Source organism: Microtus ochrogaster, chromosome 7 (assembly GCF_000317375.1).
Source record: "Microtus ochrogaster isolate Prairie Vole_2 chromosome 7, MicOch1.0, whole genome shotgun sequence".
Taxonomy (NCBI): Eukaryota; Metazoa; Chordata; class Mammalia; order Rodentia; family Cricetidae; genus Microtus; species Microtus ochrogaster.
Genome location: NC_022014.1, coordinates 38864441 through 38886641, shown reverse-complemented (window position 1 = coordinate 38886641; position 22201 = coordinate 38864441). Strand labels below are relative to the sequence as shown.

The following is a 22201-nucleotide window of genomic DNA, read 5'->3' as shown; positions in this document are numbered from 1 at the left end:
CGCATAATTCTTTCTTAGAGAGGTTAGTCTCAGTGCACACAAACTGGTCCTGCACCGTTTAGTAAGCAACTGGATAGTAGTTGGTGAGAAGTAGTGTTGGAGCCCAAAGGAAAGAGTAGGCCATGTAGTAGTGGTGTAGTATTGAAGAGTTCAGTGTGCTTAGCCAGACACAAACATCAGCAAAGACACAGAGTTGCAGATGGGATTGTGCTTGGATTCTAGCAGCATGTACATTTCCTTCATGGGCAGCCAAGAAGCCTAAAAGCCTGGATACCCTATGAGCAATAAGAATACCCACCACTTGCTTGGGGTTTTTAATGTCTCTCTCCAGGATAGGCGTCTGGCTCTGGATAAGGGGCTGATCCAAAGCTGGGCAGAGGTTGTCCTACATCAGCCTGGAGCCCCTTGTCCTTCAGAATGAAGAAGTGCTCTGGTACCACAAAGGAGCCACTGGAAAAGCTCCTGTAGCCAAAGCTGGAATAATTTGAGCAACAAAATAAGTAATTTAGCATTTGATTTTAATCTAGAGTATAAGTTAAATATCTGTAAGTCCATGCATATATAATTTAATGGTTGATAAATAAATAGGGGGAAAGAAGGAAAACTGTGCAAAAGAATTTCAAATAACCCATGCAGATTTCTCCTCTTAGAGGGATCATCATCACTCCCCCTCCTCACCAAGCAGACCATGTAGTATGTAGTGATTTTCTTCCAGACCTGGGCAATGGTTTACCACAAGACATACTCAGCTTTACCTTGGTGGCTCTCCTTTTAAGATCCAGAACTATAGTCTAGCCGTGAGAACAACAGATATACCCAAATTGAGGCATATTCTAAATATATATATATATATATATGGCTAGTACTTCCTAAAACTGTCAAGATCATAAAAAATAAGGAACATTTGAGAAACCTATCACAGCCGAGAGAAGCCTAAGATTCCATGACAATATGGTGTGCTGTGGTCTTAGAACAGAAAAAGAACACTAGGAGAAAACTCAGAAGACTCAGTTGCATGAGTGTCTATTGATTTGGTTTCAGTATTAGTTGGCTACTTGCAACAAATGTACCACCCTGGTGAAAGTCGTTGATAACAGAGTCACCTGGATAATGAGTATATAGAAATTCTGTATTATCATTATAACTTTTAAAAGTTAAAACACAATAAAAAAAAAAAAGCAGTACCAGAGATTCAGAGGAAAGAGATTGCTTTAGATGTAGCTTCCAGCATAGGCTAGAAAAAGAGGCTCCTTAAAGGATTGGCAGGGTCCTAGACTGTAGGGAGGGACACCCTGAAATGAAACCCACATACTAGGACCTCTTCTGCGTCTGTCATGGGTGACCTGGCTGTGGGTGGCTCAAGAGAAACACATATTCCAGTGGGGCAGGATGTGAGCTGCCATCCTTGTTAGTCCTTATCATCTCAGAGCTGCAGGATTGAGAGGGATGAATCATCTGCTGGTATTTTTGTGGAGTATGCTGGTTCTTGAAAGCCTGCATGACCTGCCTCCCTATCTTCCTGCTTCTCCAAGCTTAGGTGAGAGTCCTACTATGACTGCTCATTCTCTTTAGCTTATGCTGCTCCCTCCTGACCCTGTTCTGCTTGCTTGTGAGGCTTATTCCAAGAACATGTAATAGACCAGACTGTCCCTCCCTGTCCTGTAGAACCTCTGCCATACTTGGTCTATATGCATGATCTGCCTGACTCATCCCCCAGTTCAGCCTCTGAGGATCAGAGCTCTTGTTGTTTAGTTCATTGCTATACTCTTAGCACTAGTTGCCAGCATCAGCTTTGGCATACTGCTTTACTTCACCCAGTGACTTTTTTTACCTGTAGTGGAGATGATGCTATTTCACAGTTATGGAGATACAGCATGTTTATGGAAAGGCTCTTGGTGAATGTACTTGCTCATCTGTCCCTCTGCTCTTGTGCTCTTGGAGCTTACCTCTTCATAGGACTTCATAAACTAATAACCCCTATGTCACTAGCATCCTGAAGACTTTTGGCTTCCTCATGTTTGGCCTCTTTGATTCCATGGCTGTTTTCACACCTTTGTCTTAACACTTAATTCAGCGATGTGTGCCCTCTTCCCCTCTGCACTGTGAAACCTATGGCAGATACTGTGGCTTACTCTTCAGTGTAGCTCCTGGCATCACATCCAGTGGATCCTTTTGAAATTAGTGATATGGGAACAGGCCACTAGCTAGCAAATGCAAATGACATTCAGACAGGTGACCATTTATTTAATCCATGTTTACAAAACCAGTTCCTTAATATCATGTGCCAAGGGCTATCTTTGCAGCCAGAGTCTGTGTGGTTATGCGGAGACTATGCAGCCAGAAGCTGGTGGGAAGGAGATGGGTGTCTTCCAGGTTGTGTTAAGAGCTTTGGCATCTCGCTCCAGGAAATAGGCTACATGCTGATCTCTGTGATCCTGGCTGTGTTGAAAGGCTCAGATCTCAGATAGAGCAAATCTGTGTGTGGTTTGACCTAGGATTACCACAATCCAGAAACAGTGGTTCCTATGTCAGCTGCTACTGCCCCTAGAAGTCAGGGTGAGTGGAAGAATAATGCCATGCCCAGTTGTGGCAGCCTGTATTCTGAATCTACTGAAAGGGTCTCTGCAAGGCCACCAGAACTAAAACCAGAGTCGGCCAGATTTCACATCACTCTGTCCAGCTCCATCTGCAGAATTGCCACTTCTACATAAGGGTGTGCTAGCCATAGCAGCAAGTCACACTTCTTAGTCTGTTTCTACTCCAACTGTGTTTATTGTTGTTTGCATTTGGGGACTCTGAATTGGTCTAGGCTGTGTGTGTATACGCGCGCACACTTAACATATGTGTGTGTTCATCCAAGTATGCATCACAGAAGTTAACACTTCAGCTGTTCTTACTTGCTGGTTCTGCGACACTGAGTACACTCAGACTGCTGTGCAGCCATCACTACCATGTGCTCCAGACCTTTTTCCAAAGTGAAACAAACACCATTAAACACTAATATGCTATTATTCTCCTTTAGCCCTTAACTATTCCCGTTCTACTTAAAATTTCTATAAATCTAACTTACTAAGCTCCTTATTTAAGTATTATTACAGTGTGTGTCATTTTTGTGATTAGCTGATTTCACTCAGGATTTATCCCGATTTTAACACACATCAGAACTTAACCTCATTTCTCATTTTATAACTAAATACTCCTGTGTATGCATGTTCTACATCTTGTTTATCCGTTCACTCATCAGTGGGCAGTAGCACTGCTTCTTCTTCTCTGCTGTTGTAAATAATGCTGTAGGAAATGGAGTGTTTGGGTTACAGGCCTGTCCCACCAGTGCCTGGCTTTATGTGGTGCTGTGGATGGGGCACAGGGCTTTGTTTATGTTAGTTAAGCATTCACCACTAATCAGTTTCTCTTTTTTTATTATTTTTATTATTATGAATACAGTGGCCTGCATGCCAAAAGAAGGCAACAAGTGTAGTGCTGCTATGACTCTGGTGATTGCTCCTTCCTTCCAGTGTCAGTGCTGAGTTGCAGAGAACTGTTTTCTTACCTGACCTGCTGCCCAATAGCAGTGGTTAAAATTACCTGATAAATATACTTATAAAAGTTAAGGCCAGGTGGGCGGTTGTGGCGCACGCCTTTAATCCCAGCACACAGTAGGCAGAGACAGGCGGATCTCTGAGTTCAAGACCAGCCTGGACAGCCAGAGCTGCACAGAGAAATCCTGTCTCAAAAAACAAAACAAAATAAAACAAAAAGTTAAGGCCAATTTTCTCTCCTTGCTAGGGTAAAGGGAGCAGGGATAGATGTGAGCATGCAGATGTCTCTGTAGTAAAAGACATTCTTTGGGCACCTCCCTAGCCTACAAGTGGGATAGCTAGTCATAAGGGAGTTTTGTGGTTTCTTTTTTTAAGAAGCCTCCACATTTCTGTAGTGGCTGCACTCACTCACACTCCCATCACTGAGTTAAGAGTCCCTCCTTCTCCATATCCTCACCAGTACTTATTGTCATTTTCTTGGTTATCATTCTTACCCCAGAGTAAGATGGAGTCTCAGAATAGTTGTGATACATGTATACAATAGAATTTTATTGAGGAGTAATAAGAAAAATAAGATTATGAAATTTTCAGGAAAATGGATGGAACCGAAAAACATTGCTTAAGTGAGGTAATCCCTGCTCAAAAAGACGATTCCACAAGATTATCTCCTATGTACAGATCCTAGCTCTGGCTGTTAAGTATGTGTAGTCATGTGGGCAAAGGCTAGGGAACTAAAAAGACTAGGGGAAAGAGAGAGTCTCTAAGGGAGAAGAATGAGAGAAAAAATAATAGAGCAAAGTAGAAGGATTAATAATACTGAGGCCAGACAGGCACAGTGGTGGGTGAGGCAGAGAGAGGGGGTGAGTGTGGGGGGTGAGAATCAATAAAAATGAACTAGGTGTCAAAACCCCAGATGGAAACCTATTATTTTGTAAATTAATTTTAAAAATAAAAGTGAGAGTCACAAGTTGGCTCAAATGAGGTAAACCTGAATTCAGTCCCAAGGATCACACAGTAGAAGGGAAGAACCAACTCCTACAGCTTGTTCTCTGGCCTCCACACTTGTACTGTGTGCACACACACATAATAAATAAATGTAAAAACTTGAAAAAAGTAGCTTTCATAATACCTTTATTAGGCTGCCATTTATGCTACTCCCATTAAAAAGAAGGCCAGTTAAAGTGGGGGAAGTTAATGTGTAGTGAGGTAGATGGTCCAGTGGATAGAGCGCTTGCCCCACAAGTGTGCGGGCTTGAGTTCAGATCCCCAGAATCCACATTGAACTGGGCGTGCCAGTATACATCCATCACTCTAAGGATGAAATGGGAAGCGGAACATAGGAATCCCTAAAAACTTGAGTGTTAGCTTCCCTTGTTCATGCAGTGGTAAACAATAAAGAGACCTGTCTCAAAAAAGTGGAAGGTAAGGGCTGACACCATGCATATTGTGGCACACTACACCCAAGGGGTTAGAGGGGAGGTTTTTGTTTGTATAATTCCAGAGCTTTTCACAGCTGATAGTCAAGTGATTCAGCCACTTCAGAAAATAGTCTATTGCGCTTGAAAGAGTTAAACATACAGTTTCCATTTGACCAAGCAATTCTACATTTAGCTATCTACATGAGAGCAGTAAAAGTATGTGGCCATTCAAACATGTGAACATGAGTGTTCAGCAATATTGTTCACAGCAGTTCTAAATGGAAACAACCCAGATTTCTATCAGTGGTAAAGTGAAAAAGCAAAATGGGGTCCATCTACATGGTAGGTGGCTATTCAGCCTGGGCAAAAAGGTGGTTTGTTGAACCTTCAGAGTGTGGGTAAGGAAGGAGCTTCCAGACACAAAGGGTTGCACACCATGTGGTTCTGTTTGTATAAAATATTGGAGGAATAATTCTTCAGAGGCAGAGAAGTTGGAGGGAGACAGAGGAAAATGATGGCTAATGGCCTGAGGTTTATAGGGGTGAGTATCGTACAGTTCTGTAAATGCTGAATAGTCATTGAACTATACTCTGTAAACAGGTAAGTTGTGTGCTATAAATTAATTTTTAGCAAAGCGCCATTAAAAAGAAGTTAGCTATAAACTAGAGAATTTAATTTTGGAACAGTTTCTTCCCATCTCATTGAAAGCCCTGTGAGTGGATTGGGCTCTAGAACCATAGCTACCCCTTCCTTCTATAGTATTCTCTGATTGTTCCTAGTTGTATATGTGTCAGGATCCAGTAATTCCCCCCACACACACACACACTTCTGATAAGGGGGCAGTGGGAGAGGCATCAAATACACTAGTTAAAAATGAATGCTAATTTCCTCCTGTCCTATCCTAGTTTATGTCATTCTTTCAGCCCTCGCTAGCCCGGTTGTCCTTAGACTTTCATCAGTCCTCTTGCCTCTGCCTCCCAGGTGCTGGGATTACAGATGTGTGCCGACTTACGTGCCTACCTGGCTGTTTTTACCTTCTATGGACCATTTTGTAACCCTTTCTAAAGGAAATAAAGCTGAGGCCCGGGAGGTAGAGAGGTTGAAAGGTTAGACCATGGCGATACTCAGCTCTAAGTTAGGGTCTTTGGCTCATGGTCAAGTGTCTAGTACAGATTGTTGCTGTGCAAGAGGGAAAGTAGGACCGTAGGGACCTGAGCAGTTTGGTGACACTGAATCCTTGAATGGCCTAGTGGCCAATCTCTTGAGAAAGAAATAACAAGATTTTTGTTGATACGTTTTAGCATCCCCACATATCACTTGCATGATATATTGTCATATTTCATACTCTATTGACATAGATCTGAAATCCATCATGGCCATTGCTGTGTTGTTGGAGTGTTGTTGTTTTGTTTTGTTTGAGACAGGGTTTCTCTGTGTAACAGTCCTGGCTGTCCTGGAAGTTGCTTTGTAGACCAGGCTAGCCTCGAATTCACAGAGATCCACCTGCCTCTGCCTCCCAAGTGCTGTGATTAAGACCACCACATCTGGCCTTGACTGTCAGTACTTTAATCTCAAGGACTGGAATGGAGTTCCAGCATCAGGGCAGAAGAGGCATCTCTTGCAGTTCTTTCTATCTGACCACCCCCTAGCTCTCTGCACAGCTTGTCATTCTGTCTTCCCAATACCCATAGCATTAGTTTTTTTCTCTTCTGTCTCAGAAATACAGTGTGCCTTGTGCAGGGATGAAGAATTCTTAAAGCACAATTTAACCAAACCAGGTTTATGAAGCATACTAGAGAGGGCCAATGATTAAAACTGACGTGGACTAGAAGGACTGGCACTGGAAAGAAAAGGCGAGGAAAATTAGGACCCTATCCTGGGTCTCCCCATCCAGAAAGACCAGGCTCTGAATCTAGGCAAGACTGGGTATTAGACTACTGTCTCTGTCCACTGGTCACCGAGAAGCCCTGCTGGGGTTGCAGGACTGCCTCTGTTGCAGAGCTGGGCTGGGCCCTCTTAATATACCCTTCCTGGGGGTATGTGCTCTTGAGCTCAAAGGCTCACCAGTTAGGGGATCCAACTTCCAGCCATGGGAAGGCTATCATGAACCTTGTGTGGGTAAGAACGCTCTATTCTGGTACTGTGTCATCCCTGTCATCATGGTGTGTGTCTTACACACACACACACACACACACACACACACACACACACACACACACACACACACACACACACTCCCTGAGTCTACATCGAGCAAGTTAGAAACTCTTGGATCATTCTGATGACCTTAACTGGAAAGAGCCTGCCTAACACACACTTGACAGATGTAATTCATGGGTTGGTGGTTCTGAGCTCAGTGTGGGTACCCGGCCTCATTCCCTGCTCTCAGACAAGGCCTCACACCCTTAGCCTTAGTCAGCAGGATCTTGGTAAAAATGGATCCCATAGAGCTGTAGAGGAAGGCAGACCAACTGCTGCTCCATACACTTAGTGGTAAGAAAGGAAGCCCTTCAAGTAGTAGGCCTTGGGGAATTAGGTGAGAAGTTGCTGTCTGCCCCAAAGCCTACCCACCTGTGGCTTCTGGAACAGACTGACAGTGTTTCCCTGTAGGATCTGGCAATGTAAAAAATGGGCATGATAGGATACATAGCACCCTGTGTGCCTTCCCAGAACATCTGTGTTTGGGGGCCTTGTGAGGCTAACAGTTCTGGCTTCTTTATGGAGACCTCTCACCAGCCCTTCACTTCAGTGGGATTCTCTCAACACCTTCCTTTTCTGATTTTAGTTTTCTTTATTTTGGTGTCTTAACTGTGCATTTGTGTGTCTGTGTGTGCATGTGTCTATCCCTAGCCCTTCAAGAAGTCTCTGTAGGGCTCCTTAAAGCCATGGCGTGTTTAGGTGTGGGACTTTGGGTCTATTTCCCAGCCTAAGAGCTAGGGCTCAGGGATGTGGCTCTCTTCTGTTCACCTTCTTATATCTTAAAAAACAAAAAACAAAACAAAACAAAAAAACTCACCTTGGTATTGAATCTGAGACTAGGATCTTAGCCTCCTGTTCTCCCCAGCAGTCTTCACTGAGCTATTCTCTCACCGTCCTACTCCTCCTCCAGTGCAAACCAGGGCACTGCTCTCCAAGTAGGAGGTGAAATCCAGCTAGGTATCCTCTAAAAACGTCCAACTTGGTCTACCCCACCATGGATGGGTGGATAGGAAGTAGTACTTGAGGGCCAAGGACTGAAGGACTGCTGGTGGCTATGGAACCTGACACTACCTCTTTTGAATAACTTGTTTTGTACTTGCAGCCTACCACCCTCCCTCAGGGCACCATCAACATGAACCAGTGCACAGATGTGGTGGATGGGGAGGCCCGCACTGGGCAGAAGTTCTCCCTCTGCATTCTGACGCCCGACAAGGAACATTTTATCAGAGCAGAGACCAAGGAGATCATCAGTGGGTAAGTTGCCCAGACCCACAAGAAGCACTGTCTGCTTGTCCACTTAATTCTCCAGATTCCAGGGCTGCTGAGTGTTCTTCAGAATTCTTCACTGGTTGGTGCCCACCACCACCACCACCACCACCCACGCCTCACACATCCTATGTAGCACTGAAAACTACAGGTGATGCACATGCATGTATTTTTTCAGTGATGAACCCCATCATCTATAAGGCTGAAAGAGGACAGGTGTGTCAAACCTTTGGAAGAAGTCAATCTGGGGTCGAAAGGAACAGACTGCAGCACAGGGTAGAGGGAGTGAGGACCTCTGGTTTGAGCAAGTACAAGGCCACTGGAAAAACTGCCTTCCTTTAACATGGGCTGTATCTCTAGTGAGGCTGTTCAGGAAGTCAGCCAGTACTAGTCAAGGGATATTCTCTGCTGGGTGACTAAGAATTCTCCTTTTCAAGCTTCTGCGGACAGTGTGGAGGAGTGCTTTGTGTGTCTTCCTGAGTTAGACCCAGAACATCAGATTTAAGGATTCCAGGGGCTTCTGATGAACCTTTGCTCTATGTCAAGGAATCAGAGGGTCAGAAGCAGGAGAGCAGTCAGGTGTGAGTGACCTTCTGTCTACCTGGCCTGATCCAGCACACCTGTCCCAAGTGAGTTTTCCTAGGGATGCTCACCCTCCTGGGCTTGGATCTAAGGAAGACCCCAGTGGCATTTGGGATTGAAAAGGAAGTCTGAGGTTTTTTAGGACAGGCTGGGAGTATCTGGAACTGGGTTACTGATGCCATGTGGTTCAGAGAGGTGGTGTTTAGCATCTGTCTGACTGATCCCTTTGAGAACTACCTTGGGGTCCTGGCTTTACTCTGAGACACTCTCTTTGGTCATTCCTCTGTTGTCTTCTTTTGTCAGCATGTACCATGGTAGCCTGCTAGGTAGACATGGTTATTGATGATCATTAACTGAACAAGGTGCCACCAAGCAGCCTGTAGTTTCAGAATTGTGTATGCTGACTAATTCTCCCCACGATTCACAGCTTATTGGTAGGTCTGTGTCATGGCCATAGTTATAGCAGGCCACCCAAAGCTCTTTCTCTCCTCTCCTTCCTGAAAGCCCTCTTCTGACCCAAGCAGCAGCTTCTGTAGTCTTGCCCACATGCTGGTACCCATAGAAGTCAGGCATGACACAAATGTTCCAAGAGCAAGTGCCTTCCCTCATTTTCTCTGTCTCTAATGGCGATTCCCTCGCCAAGGCTGTCATGGCTCTTCATCTCTGTACTCCAGGCCCCATTGGCCTATATGCTCTGGTCACATCAAAACCAGTTCCTAAGGAGAAGATACTTTCACCAAATTGGAGGAGGGAAAGCAGAGACATCTACCACCTACTCAGCCTTCTTCCCTGCCTTTTTCCCCCGAGATTTGCTGAAGGAAGTGGGTGGTTCATTCTCTAGTTCTCTCATGCCATGAGTGACTTCCAGGCTGCTGGGACCATACTGACACAGCTTCTCCAGAGGATTGATTGGGGCTCGTGTTTGCTTCCTGGCTCACCCAGAGGCTAGGATGCTTTACTCCCTGCCCTGCCATCAGCTCTGCCCACTCTCTCATTCTTACTGACCTAGCTCTGCCTTTGGGAACTGGAGAAACTTGGTACCCACCAACCTCATGTCACTAACTGATCCCCATCTCTTCACTGGATTGTTCTTCACATTTCTAACATGTCTGAGTATGTTGGGTACATCCCACTGGGCTTCCTTGACAGAGTCACATGTTGCTGAGTATGGCAGCAGACACCTGAAATTCCAGATTTGGGATACTAAGGCAAGAAGAGGGTCAGGAGTTCCAGGACAGCCCAACAATCTGGGCTATGTAACAAGACCTTGTTTTGTTGTTTTGTTTTACATGGTAGGAAGAAGGGAGATATAGGAATGTAGACCAGTTCCATTATGCCTCAGCCCTGACAGCTCAGCAGTGACCGAATGTCCCAGGCTTCTCTTCCTTAAACACTTCCCAAGTCCCTAGGTAACTTAGCAGTCCAGTTCCTCTTGATGAATGCACCCTGCCAAGGCTCCTTGGTGACAATGGGTAGAACACGGGTATTTGCACACTCTGGAGGTTGGTTGTACAACCCCTGCCCTATACCCCACATACCTTGGGGCCCCAGTGGGAAGGTATCTTGACCTGGGATTCTGATGAAGTTGTAGGAGTCACTCCCTTCAATCATGGATCCTTGAGTATCTGACAGACATATCAAGTGATATAGAGCGGTTCCAAGATCCAGTCTTCCTGGAAAGAAAAGGATGGAGCAGGAGGATGGGGGCTCCATGCACTGGGAAGCCTGTCCATCTGCTATTCTTCCAAATGTAACGCCTTCCTTTCTTTGGGATCGTGGAGAAGTGACCAACAGGACTCTGAAAAAGTAGGCCTTTGTGCTCTTAGCAGCTTGTGCATCCCTGGGCATGGGTTGAGTTGGACTAAGTAGTCCTTTGTGTAGCAACTGTAGTTCCCTGCACAAAACTTGGCTTCCCTAGCTTCCAGCTCCCAGGACTACTCCAAAAAGCAACTGGTTGCTTCTCTTCCCTTCCTGCAGCAAACCCAAATTATAGAAGCACCTCAAGGAGCCCTTCTTTGCTCCAGGGGTACTGATAAGTACAGGAATGATGCCACCACCATCACTACTGCAGGCCTGGACCCATCATGGGCCCTTGTGTTTTGTGAAGTTCGGAGCCCTGTCTCTCTTGTGATTCCTACAGCTACTGCTTGTCTAGAGAGAAGGCTGGCTACTGTGCCCCACTTGGTCATGACTAGACCAGATTTCAGAAGCAAGCCCTCTTATCTTTATGTTATGGTCCTTCTGAAATTCTAGAGTACCCAAGGCATAGTGGCATTACCAGATCAGGGGTCCTAACCTTTTGCCTATAGCTCTTTTTCTCTCCTTGCTTTCTGTTGCTGGCCCAGAATCGCTTTCTAAAATACAGGCTTTGGTGAAGAATACTTGGCAACTGTGTGGCCTTGTTCAAACCTGGGACCTAGCATGTTTCCTGTGTGAGTAGTAGTCTTATTGATTAGCCTCTCACTCCAGAGGTGACCCGCCATGGGAACTTTGCTGATATAACTTCCAATTTTCTCCTTTAGTATCTGCCCCAAAGCCCTAATTATCTGCCAGTCATTGCCTGGCTGTGCACTTGCCAAATCCAAATCTGGAAGGATATTTTAAAGTTGAGACTAGGTCCTGAGAATAGGGTCAGTAATGGAACAGTGATGTCCCTCCATTCCGTAATACCTTTGATGGACCCTGTCTCTTTGTCAGAATAGAGACGTCTTCTTGCTTTGAGCCCATGGTGGCCATGGAATAGGGTCATTGTCTGGCCTAATTAATCCTCATACAGCCTGTACTTTACCTGGCTTGCTCTGTGATAGAGTCTCACCCAACTTCTGCCCTCTGATTTGGGATAACCTGCTCAGTGTTACTACTGAGACCACTGAATAGGTCTCTCCAAAAAGGGCACCTAAGGGATGGAGGTCTCTACCACTCCAGCAAGGCCTGGAGACATGGATCCTAAAAGCCAGGGATTTACCTGGTGCTATTTCTCCTCTCTTCTTTGCAGGTGGCTAGAGATGCTCATGGTGTATCCCAGAACCAACAAGCAGAACCAGAAGAAGAAACGGAAAGTAGAGCCACCCACCGCACAGGTAGGCTGGTTGGCCTGTTCCCTAGTGGAGCTGGGCCTGGGTCTTCCCGCTTCTTAGTGAGGGCAAGAGAATGGGGAAAGGTCTGGCTAGGGCTGAGGTGATCACAACTTGCATGCCACCTCCTCCCTCCTGCCTATACTTTAGGAGTCATAGGCCATATGTCATCCTCTCTAAATCACTAAGCAGAATAGCCTGCTAGAATGTCCTGGGCTGTCTTCAGGAAGTTTCAGGCCAGCCGGCAAATGCCAAGCAATAGCAGCTTAGCTTGTGACCCTTCCCCTGCCCATCCTGTCAACCTCTGGGAAGGGCAGAGTGGTCTGTTCTTCTGCCACAGTCAAAGGAAAGAAGTGTCCCTGTAGATAGCAGGCTAAGCAACAAGGAAGGTGAGCCCAGGAGGGTCCCTGCTTTGACTGTGACCAGAGCTAGGTGACTGGGAGAGTCCCTCCCTTCCTCCCACTGTCCCACCCTTTCTCATTTCCTCCCTCTTCCTAACTGGTTTTCTGAGCTCATGGGCAGAAGAGCCCCCATTCTTGCTGTGCTCACCACACCCTTGGGCTCTGGAAGGGTAAAATCACCATTATGAATTTCCAGCAAGGGCCTTTGACTAGGGTGGTTGTAGATACTTAGTGTTCATCTTTTTCCCTCTGTACCAAATGTTGCCCTCACCAGAGTTTTGACCTACATTAGATAAATTGAGCTAGTCCTGAGAATGAGCAAGACAGGTCTTCTGGGCATCACAAAGCCAGGGTCCTGTGGAAGCAAAGAGAGGTTGGCCTGGTCCCCACATCCCTAGGACTGTTGTGGACAGTTTCTCTTCCTAGCAGGGTACAGCTCAGGCCTGCCCTCCATTGACCACCATCCATCCTGCATATCATCTTTACCAAAGATGCCCAAAGGGCACCTAAGCCAGCCTTCTCTGAAGAGCAATGCCCCTAACTAGTAGTCATTAAGACATGTAATCAGAGAAATGAAAACATGCAGTCAGTTTCCGGGAAACTGAAAGTAGAGCCTTCTGCTATGGAGCAGCAGTTAATGCTCAAATCCCCCAAGCTGCCTGCTTTGAGGGGGAAAAGTCCTGGCTGAATAACAGTGGTTAGGGTTACGCCTTGTTTCCATGGTGATGCCTTGGAAACACTGCAGCACAGAGCTTCTGCCTCCAAATAAGGTAACTCCCCCTGTACAGGAGACAACTTGGGTCAGGCTAGAAATTTAGATGTGTCCCCTCCCCCACAACTTTGTCCCTTCCAAGTGATGCTGCCCTGTGACTAGACTCTCTCTAGCAAGTAGAAACAGCCTTATGATCCCAAGACAGGGAAGTCACCCCTTCCCTGAGGATATGCCTCAGAGCCCAGGCACTGAGTTCCCAGTCTCTTCCATCAGTGTTATGGCACTGCCTCTCCCCTTCTCTACAACTGACCTCTGGTTGGCCTCAGGAGAGAGACAAGGACTGCATTTGGATTGAAGTTTCTGGGTACACCTCACACACATACACAGTCTACTGCCATAGGCATTTGTGTGGCCCTTATGGTTCTGTGGGTGAGCATGAAGCTCTATTTCCTCCTCTCTCCCATGGACCTGCACAAGCCTAGAAGAGTTTTTGTTTAGACCACTGAGAACTGGAAGCCTTGGTTTCCACCATGTCTAACTAACTTCAGTTTGTTCCTAAAGAGGTGACGGCCACCGTATATATGCTCCTGAAGAGAAGACTTAGAGGAGAGGGAAACAGGAGTCCCCCAAAGGCATGGCCGTAGGAAGAGTCCCCTAGCTCTCCCCAGGTCTGTTGCCCACATGGAACTTGGGAGAGTGGTTCTCTTTTCTGACCCCCCCCCCCCCCCAATTCCCTGCCAAGGCTCTAGGCCTTTGGCAAAGACCTGGGTGATGCCCTTACTCTGGATCTGGATATGTTGAACATTCCCTGTCCTTCCTTCCCTAGGATTCTTGGTTTCTGTAGGGTCTCAGCTGCCTTCTATTTCAAAGCAGGACCCTTCCTTCCTCCTCACTCTGGCCCTCTTCCATTTTTATGCCAGAGAAGTAGAAAAAGGTACCCCTCAAGGAGGAGCTTACTCCGTTTTTTCTTGGCTCTAGAAGCTCTTCTGAGTGCCTATGATAGCAGCCAGGGTTCATTACCGTGTTAACAGCAGAAACATGTCAGCTGGTTGCTGAGGATTTGGTGCAGTGAACCTAGGTGCTTGCAACCTTTGCTAACCCAGGCTGGCTCTGTGTAGTGTGTGCCTCTACAACTCTTTGCGTGTCCACATCCACCCAATTATATTTCTCATCCACCTGCTCAAAAGAAAAAGTGAATGAAAAAAATAAATAAAAAGGAAAGAAAGAACATGGCTCCTAGGTATGGTGGAAGAAAGTTTATTATAGATACATAGGAGAGCGTAGCCAGAGGCAGAGACATCTGGGAGAGTCCAGAGTAGCCATGAGCAGACTGAGCTGGGCCATTGACCCTGGGGGTGGGGAGAGGTATGACAATGATAAGGTGCAGAAACCAAAGGTACAAAAGAGGTGGAATAACCAAAATGGCTGTACTATATAAGGAAGAGCCTCTGGGGGAAGGACAGCCCAGCCTCTGGGCTGAAGAAGTTTAGGGTAGGGGTGGGGTATACCACCTGTACCCTGTAACTAGTAGGGACTGAAGGATATTGGGATAACCTGAAGGCCAGGTCTGCTTTGATATGTTAAATAGGCACCTCAGCAGTTTGTCTCAGGGTTTGAAACTTAACCAAAGGATCTTGCCCAAGGATATGGGAACCTTTACCCATCCTCCAGAAGATAGAACAAGCTCCTTGTGGGTCAAAGGTGTGGGTCAAGCCCAGTTCTGTGGCATGAGACCAGATGGGAGTGGGAGGTAGATAATTATATATCACCACCTCTTTGTGGCAAGATAGTAATTGACTGAAACCATCTTCTTGGCAGCCCCCTCAGCAGTATGAGAGGTTGGGCACAGGCAAGAGTGGGTCCTGCAGGACGGCTGAGATTCCCATCCTTTCCTTATCTGAGCTCAGCATCTAAAGAGTCCAACTCTCTTATTACTTAGAAACTAGATTTCTGCGTCTTTTGAGTTTAGCTTACCCCCCACCCCTACCCCCAGACCCCCTTTCCTCAGGGCCATATTGCTTTTGTGCCCTGGGAAAACTGGGAAATGACTTGGGCTACCAATAAAGAACAGCTTGTGCATGAGAACAAAGTGTGCATGTGACAGGTGTGAGTGTGCAGGCTTGAGTGGGATGTGTGTCTTACATGATTCCTGATGCTAGTCACAAAATGTCACAGACTGAGAGGCTGAAACAATAGACACTGCTGTTTTCTCAGAATTCTGGAGACAAGGAAGTACAAGGTTAAGGTGCCAACTTCCTAGTTCTCTCACACATGGTGGAAGGACCAGTGTAGATAGCTTGGGCCTCTTTTATAGGGTACTGATTCCATTAAAGAAGAATGACCTAACCATATCCTAAAGGCTTCACCTCCACAAATCATCAACACAGGATAGGATTTTTTTTAATTTTATTTGTTTGTTGTTGTTGTTGTTATTGCTGTTTTGTTTTTTAAGATAGGATTTCTCTGTGTAGTCCTGGCTGTCCTGGAACTCTCTCTGTAGACTAGCCTGGCCTCAAACTCAGAGATCAGCCTACCTCTGCCTCCTGAGTTCTGTGATTAAATGTTTGTACCACCACTGCCCAGCCATGGGATAAGTTTTCCTTATGTGGATGAGCAACTGTTCAGGCCTTAGTGTTGTCTTATTTCAGTAACTCTTCCACATCATCCCTGGTATTTCATTCAAGTTTAGGAGTGAGTAAGACCACAGGGTGCTGTGGAATCTACTTTCTGCATTTACCCCAATGATCTTGATTGCAGTGGGCCTCTGTCAGAAGAGTGTTCTTTTTTGCCTTGTCCTGTCTCCCTTTGTTTATGTCTCAAGTGCCTGAGAGTTTAGGAATGGCAGACTCTAAATCAACTCCTGTGGACTCACCCTTAATAACTGGGCTGCTATTCTAGGCACTGTCTAGTGATATACAGAGTTTCTACATGCTTGATGACATGGCTCTGGTAGAAAACCAGGATCTTCTCTCTGCAAGGCCCCTTGGACAAGACACTGTGGTTCCACAGAGAACAATCAGGAAAAGAGCAGCTTTCCATTCTCCAACACTATTTTACTGGCCTTGTATTCCTTGTAATTTAGCAGCCAGGACTGATGAGCTAGCCTGGGCTATGTGCTCATATGCAGCCACCCCCCATTGTTATCTCTCCAGGAGCCTGGGCCTGCTAAGATGGCTGTCACAAGCAGCACTGGTGGTGGCAGTGGCAGCAGCAGTAGCAGCATTCCCAGTGCCGAGAAAGTTCCTACCACCAAATCCACACTCTGGCAGGAAGAAATGAGAGCCAAAGACCAGCCTGATGGGAACAGCCTGAATCCAGCTCAGAGTCCCAGCCAAAGCCTGCCTCCTGCTGCTTGCACCCCACGGGAACCAGGGCCAGAAAGCAAAGAAGGTAAGCAGTAGCTGATCAGCTGTGGACCCACTTGTTGCAGTGATCCATCTTGTACTGCAGGAGTGGGACCCCATCCAGTGGGCAGAAATGACACTGGGAATGTGATACAGGAGCTCAGTCATAGGCCCTGAACTTTTCCTCCCTCTGTACTTCTCTGTATCAGTTCTGGGTAGCACTGGCTTAGCATGACTGGGTTCCTGGCTTGTGAACTTCAGCTTGGCCTCTCCACCCCACCTGTGAAGGAAAAAGGTGTAGCACCTACCCTGTCGGCCTCAGGAGAACTACAGACACTCTGTTCTGCCTCTGTAAGGAAGCCTCTGTTCCTGTCCCACAGGTTCCTATTACATTAGCTCTTAGAACCCACTAGGCTAGTTGCCGCCTGTCTTTAGAGAGGTGTAGTTAGGGCAGTACTGCCCCTCTCCTCGTTGTTACGTTCTTGCTCAGCCCCTGGCTAGGAGGAAGAAGGGCCAGGGAGGAAGCTATTAACATTACTGTGCCCTCTCCTCTTAGTATGCTGTGATGCCCCAGCAGAACTAAAGTTTCTATCGCTGCCTCCCTCAATCTGAGTTCTTCAACACATACCAATCCACAATCCTTGTGCTCCATTTCATGCCAACAAAAGCCCTCCTCCCTACCTTGAAAATGTACTAAGAGCCTGAAAGGTGTCTTGTTTGTTGGTTTCCTCCTGTGGTCTGGTAAAAAGCTAGTGGTTAGGATGGAGTCCTGCTTCCCCACCAAAACTGTATACAAAAGGCCTACTTGCCAGCCTGACTGCAAGTGACCAAACTGGAGTAAAGGCAATACAGATGGGTGATCTTGTTCTGCCTACAGTGCTCTCCTTCCACCTCTACCCCATATCGTAGCTGTGGAGTGTGAAGGTGGATGGTGTTGAGGCATCTATCTCCTGGTTGATCGTGTGCAGGCTTTTAGAAAGTTATAGTGACAGAACTGGCAGCAGTCTGAGCAAGCTTCCTCTTCTCTTCCAGATGAAAGCACCATGAGTGGGGACCGTGTGGATAGTGGTCGGAAAGTACGGGTAGAGAGTGGCTACTTCTCCCTGGAGAAGGCCAAGCAGGACCTGAGGGCTGAGGAGCAGCTGCCTCCACCACTCTCTCCACCCAGCCCCAGCACCCCACACAGCAGGTATGGTTGTCCTGGATCGCCTTCACAGGAACTCAGCCACCCCCTTCACTCCCCAGGTCTTCCAGCCCCAAGTCGCATGGTCTACAGCATCTGCCCTGACAGCATGGGTGAGGCCAGCAGGCCGCCCAACCACATGGACTCCAGCAGTGCTGGGGGGTGGGGAACAGAGATACTGGGGAGCACCTTTGCCTTTAAAGCCAGCAGGCAGTATGCCGCCCTGGCCGACGTCCCTAAGGCCATCCGGATCAGCCATCGAGAAGCCTTCCAGGTGGAGAGAAGGCGGTTGGAGCGTAGGACTCGGGCCCGGAGCCCTGGCAGGGAAGAGGTGGCCCGTCTGTTTGGCAACGAGCGGAGGTAAGGAGGATGCTGGAGGGCTAAATTCATGTATGCATATATAATACTCACGCAAGTGTACCTCGGGAACATGATTTATGTTTAGTATATGGAGCACTTTCTCTCCGGGCCCTGGACTGCGGCAGATACAGGACTAAGTGCCTGCAGGCTGGCTGCCCTAGGTTGGTGCTTCCCAGATCAGGCCCTAGGTGGCTGAATCTTACTCTTGGACTACTTCTGTTCTCGGAGAAGACTCCCAGAGCTGCAGTTAGGAACCAGCCCCTCCTTATGCTGACAGTTCTACAGTTGGCAGAGGGCACAAGAAAGTGAGAGGGCAACACAGGTTCTTCCCACGAGGATACAAAAGGCAGCCTGAAAAGCTCCAGGTGTCCCAAGTACCACGCACCTTCCGGACTTTGCTGACATGGCTTCCCACCAGCGGCAGAAATGTAGCGCTTGCTGCTGAAAAGATATGGCTCCTGCTGCTCTTCCCTTGCCCTGCTGTCCCAGGCTTGGAGCTGTGCCCACACCCACCCACTCCCAAATTCTCTGTCACATCTGTGAGCTGGGTTTTGTGTCCATGCCAGGTTTCTTACCTAACACCAGACAGATTTTAAAGGCCCATCGCTATCCCCAGGAAAGGTTAGAAACACATGTGTCTATTTTGCTGGGGGGGGGGGGGGGGAGCCAGCTTTCGCTAGGTTTACAAAGATGTTCTCTGTTCAGAAAAGCAACTCCAGAAATATCCTGACTGTCTTCCCTGCCCTGAGTGCGGGCTGATGGTCAGTCAGGGTTAGGAGCAAGATGAGATTGGGAAGGACTTTCTTTCTCTTGTCCCCTTTCACAACTCAGAGTTAGTTTAACACCCAAACCAGCTTGTTCAAATGGCTTATGGATCCTTGGGTAGACAGTGGACACTGAGTGTTTCATGGCTCCCTGGCATTCTGTATAACTGACTATCTTCACATTTCAATGGTGGCTCAGTAAGACACCTATTCCTCTTGATTCATGGACGTGAAAACGTGAGGCTCAAAAAGTTGGGTGACCTCCCACCCTTCATAATGAATAATAGCAAATGATAGGCCTTTAGCAGAAAGTCCTTTCCCATGCAAGGACCCAGGACCAGAGCTCATGATTCCTTTGAAGCATTTGGGATAACAGGGTTAAAAGGTCTTGCTAACAATTAAGGAGGCCTGCGGGGTAGGCAGGGGAGGGTTTGCACTGGCTAGTGGACAGACTATGATCTAGTGATTTCAAAATGGGGTTGACTATACCTTAAGTTAGTGCCAGGCCAGAGTTAACAATTTGCACACCTGCTTGGCTTGGCCACTTGTCAGAGAACTTAATTTTGAAAGCATTCTTGTCTGCCTGCCAGAGATAGATGCAGTCTCAAGGCTTTATTCCTGCATGTTCTTTGCCACTGTGGGAATGGGTTTCTGCTGGTGTTGGTACTGGACTACTTCTGCACATTAACCCTGTAACTATCCCTTTCTGAATGATTTCGCTGGTTGGTGTTGCTCTTTGAGGACTGTTCTCTGAGGCCCAAGTAGTCCACCTAGTACTGGACTGGATCCTTGTCCCTGATAGGTTAGGGTGACAAGATGTCAGCCACTTTGCATTGAGTGGTAGCCAAGACAAGCCTGTCTCACAGCCAGGCAATTGAAACCATAAAGTCAGTTCTGGAAACCTTGGTAGGCCTGTAAGAAGCCCCACCTAGGAGGAGCAGCAGCTCTGAGCTTTGAATTTACTCTTGAGACTTCAGAGCCTTTGAGGAGTTCTTAGACAGTTCTTAGGCCCTCCTAAGTTAAGTGTGGGAAAGCTGTGGTCCTTACAACACTGTTAGTAACTAACAGAAAATAACCCCATCCCCTGGGAACCCTGGCCCCTCCATCTTCCCTTGTGAGATGTACACCTGTCAGTTCCACCTTAGTGAGGCAGTTTCTGTGACATCTGTTACTTCAGAAACACCAGCTTAGCAACAGAGAATCAGTTAGTTATACAGAAGTTGCCCAAGCCCGTGGTCTCACAGCATCTCTCGGTGTCCATGTCAAGCAGCTATAGCAAGTGCCTCCTATTTTTTATGCTGGCTACTCTGCTTGGAACCCTACAAACCCTTATCATGCATGCCAGCCTGGCCTGGCACAACCCTCCTCCTATTCTGGGGCCTGAAGTCCTCTAGCCAGATACAGTGCTTTCAGACCAAGAAGAAGCAGTAGCCCTGAGGGCAGTGGCTATCCAGATCTTCCTGCAGCAGTCTGGCTGTGCAAGACACCTTGGCTGCACTTCAGCAGCTGCTTAGCTTAACTGCTCTCACAGTCCGCCTCCTTCTCTAGGCCTCTCTAGGCCAGCAGGCTAACCCACACCAGTCTTCTAACAGTTCTGAGCGTGGAGGCAGAGGGCCCAGAAGCCCTCCTAAATCCTGGCTGCCTGCCCTTGGCCTCTTAACTTCCTGAGGAAAAGCCCTCTCAAGGTAGATTGTAGTGATCCCTGAAAAGAGAATTTCCTGGGAGGAACCTTTATCACGTCCCCTTAGCTCCTCACCACTCTTTCAGAACAAATCATGCCATTCTGAGGGAGTAAGGTGTCCCTAGGAGAGCAGGCCTCAGGTTTGGTGAGAAGGTTGGTCCTCCCAGCAGGTTTAAATCAGCTCTCAGACCCCAGGTAGGCAGCCCAAGCCCTTTGCCTAATCCTGCCACGGTGACTCCTCAGGCTATGGGGTGATGATGGGTTTTTCTCTTCAGCCATTACCTTGGGGTTTTGCTGCTTTAAATCTTTAGATAACTTTGATTTATCATGATTTGAATTTTAAAAGCAGTCTTTTTCTGTTCATTCATTTCCCAGCCTTGTTTTCTTTCAGGTCTTGCCCTCTCCACCCTCTGCTGTGTCACTGTGGCGTTAGCGCCATCTCCACCTGCTTCGCTTCCATCTCAGCTCCGTCGTCTCAGCCGCAGACCACCTGATGAGGCCGCTGGCCTTTCACATGAAATCAACTGCTTTGTTTTGTTTTGATTTTGATTCCTCTTAATGTTAGCAGAAACTGTTAATTCACGGGCCTTTATCTTGCTAAATTTTGAGCACTCCATGTGGGGTGCAGTGTGTGCGGAGGTGGTGGTTGACGTTTACTGTGTCTGACTCAGGGAGGTTACCACGGTACCATGCTGTATGAGTCCAGTGGTGGGCAGGGCCAGTGCAGGCCCAGTGTGGAAGGGTTCTGTTGCTGCTCCAGCCCACCATGAAGGGGGGTACAAATGGAGCTCAATAGACTGAATCTGTACCCAAAGTCTTATCAGTACTTTGTGAAGGGTGCCTCACATGCCAGCAGGTAGGCTAGCACTGGAGCCCAGTGAGGTAGGCCAGGTGTGCAAGGTGACTACAGGACCCCCTACTGGACTTGGGACCTAGCCCACCTTGGAAACAGGGAGACTCTGGTTTAGCAGCTTCATGTCCTCTTTTGTAGGAGGTCCCAGGTAATTGAGAAATTTGAGGCCTTGGACATTGAAAAGGCAGAGCACATGGAAACCAACATGCTGATTATGACCACTCCATCAAGTGACACTCGTCAGGGCCGCAGTGAGAAACGGGCCATCCCTAGAAAGCGGGTGAGCTCCAGTGTGGGCTAAGTGGGGCCTTTGGCAGCATGGCTTGGGTCTGGGGAACACACTGTCCTACATGCTCTGAGTCCTACACTTTACCAGGGACATATTTCTTCTGGGCCTCCACTCTTCGTTCTCCTCCAGTTAGCCTCTTGAGCACCAGCCTGTCTTCCTCATCTCTTCCTCCTGCAGCATCAGCCTTCTGTGCCACAGTGAGTTTTAGATCCCAGGTGTGACTAGCACAGTTTCTTCCCACTGAGGCCACAGGAACAAAGCCAAATATGACACCTTTCCTTGTTTTGTTTTTGGAATGACCCTCATTCTCTGCTTGGCCCGCAAGGTCTATCAGACCTCAGCGGTCCTCCTCCTCCCAGACTCCTCCAGCCTCTTGCCCACCTGCCTCTCCTGTGGCCTGCTGCTGTACCCAAGTCCTTCTTTCCAGTTTCTTTGTTGCTCACGAAATGCCTGCTCTCTTCTGTAACCTGAGAAGCTGCAAAATTGGGTAGGGCCAGGACATTGATGACCAGAAAAGGCTGCTTCATTGACCCAAG

At 47.5% G+C, this 22201-nt stretch overlaps 1 protein-coding gene across 8 annotated transcripts in view; it reads left to right on the top strand.

The window, feature by feature from the left end:
- The window catches only part of Mprip (myosin phosphatase Rho interacting protein), a 131520-nt gene that overhangs the window by 67349 nt on the left and 41970 nt on the right, over positions 1-22201 (top strand). For 7 of the 8 annotated variants that reach the window (XM_026780129.1, XM_005349968.1, XM_026780131.1 and 4 more), the window contains exons 4-8: positions 8259-8410; positions 12000-12084; positions 16344-16581; positions 17568-17724; positions 21515-21656. In XM_026780129.1, the coding sequence (XP_026635930.1) occupies positions 8259-8410; positions 12000-12084; positions 16344-16581; positions 17568-17724; positions 21515-21656 (774 nt within the window). Of the gene's footprint in view, positions 1-8258; positions 8411-11999; positions 12085-16343; positions 16582-17567; positions 18079-21514; positions 21657-22201 lie in introns of all 8 variants that reach the window. The other variant, XM_013347122.1, reaches the window with a different exon arrangement.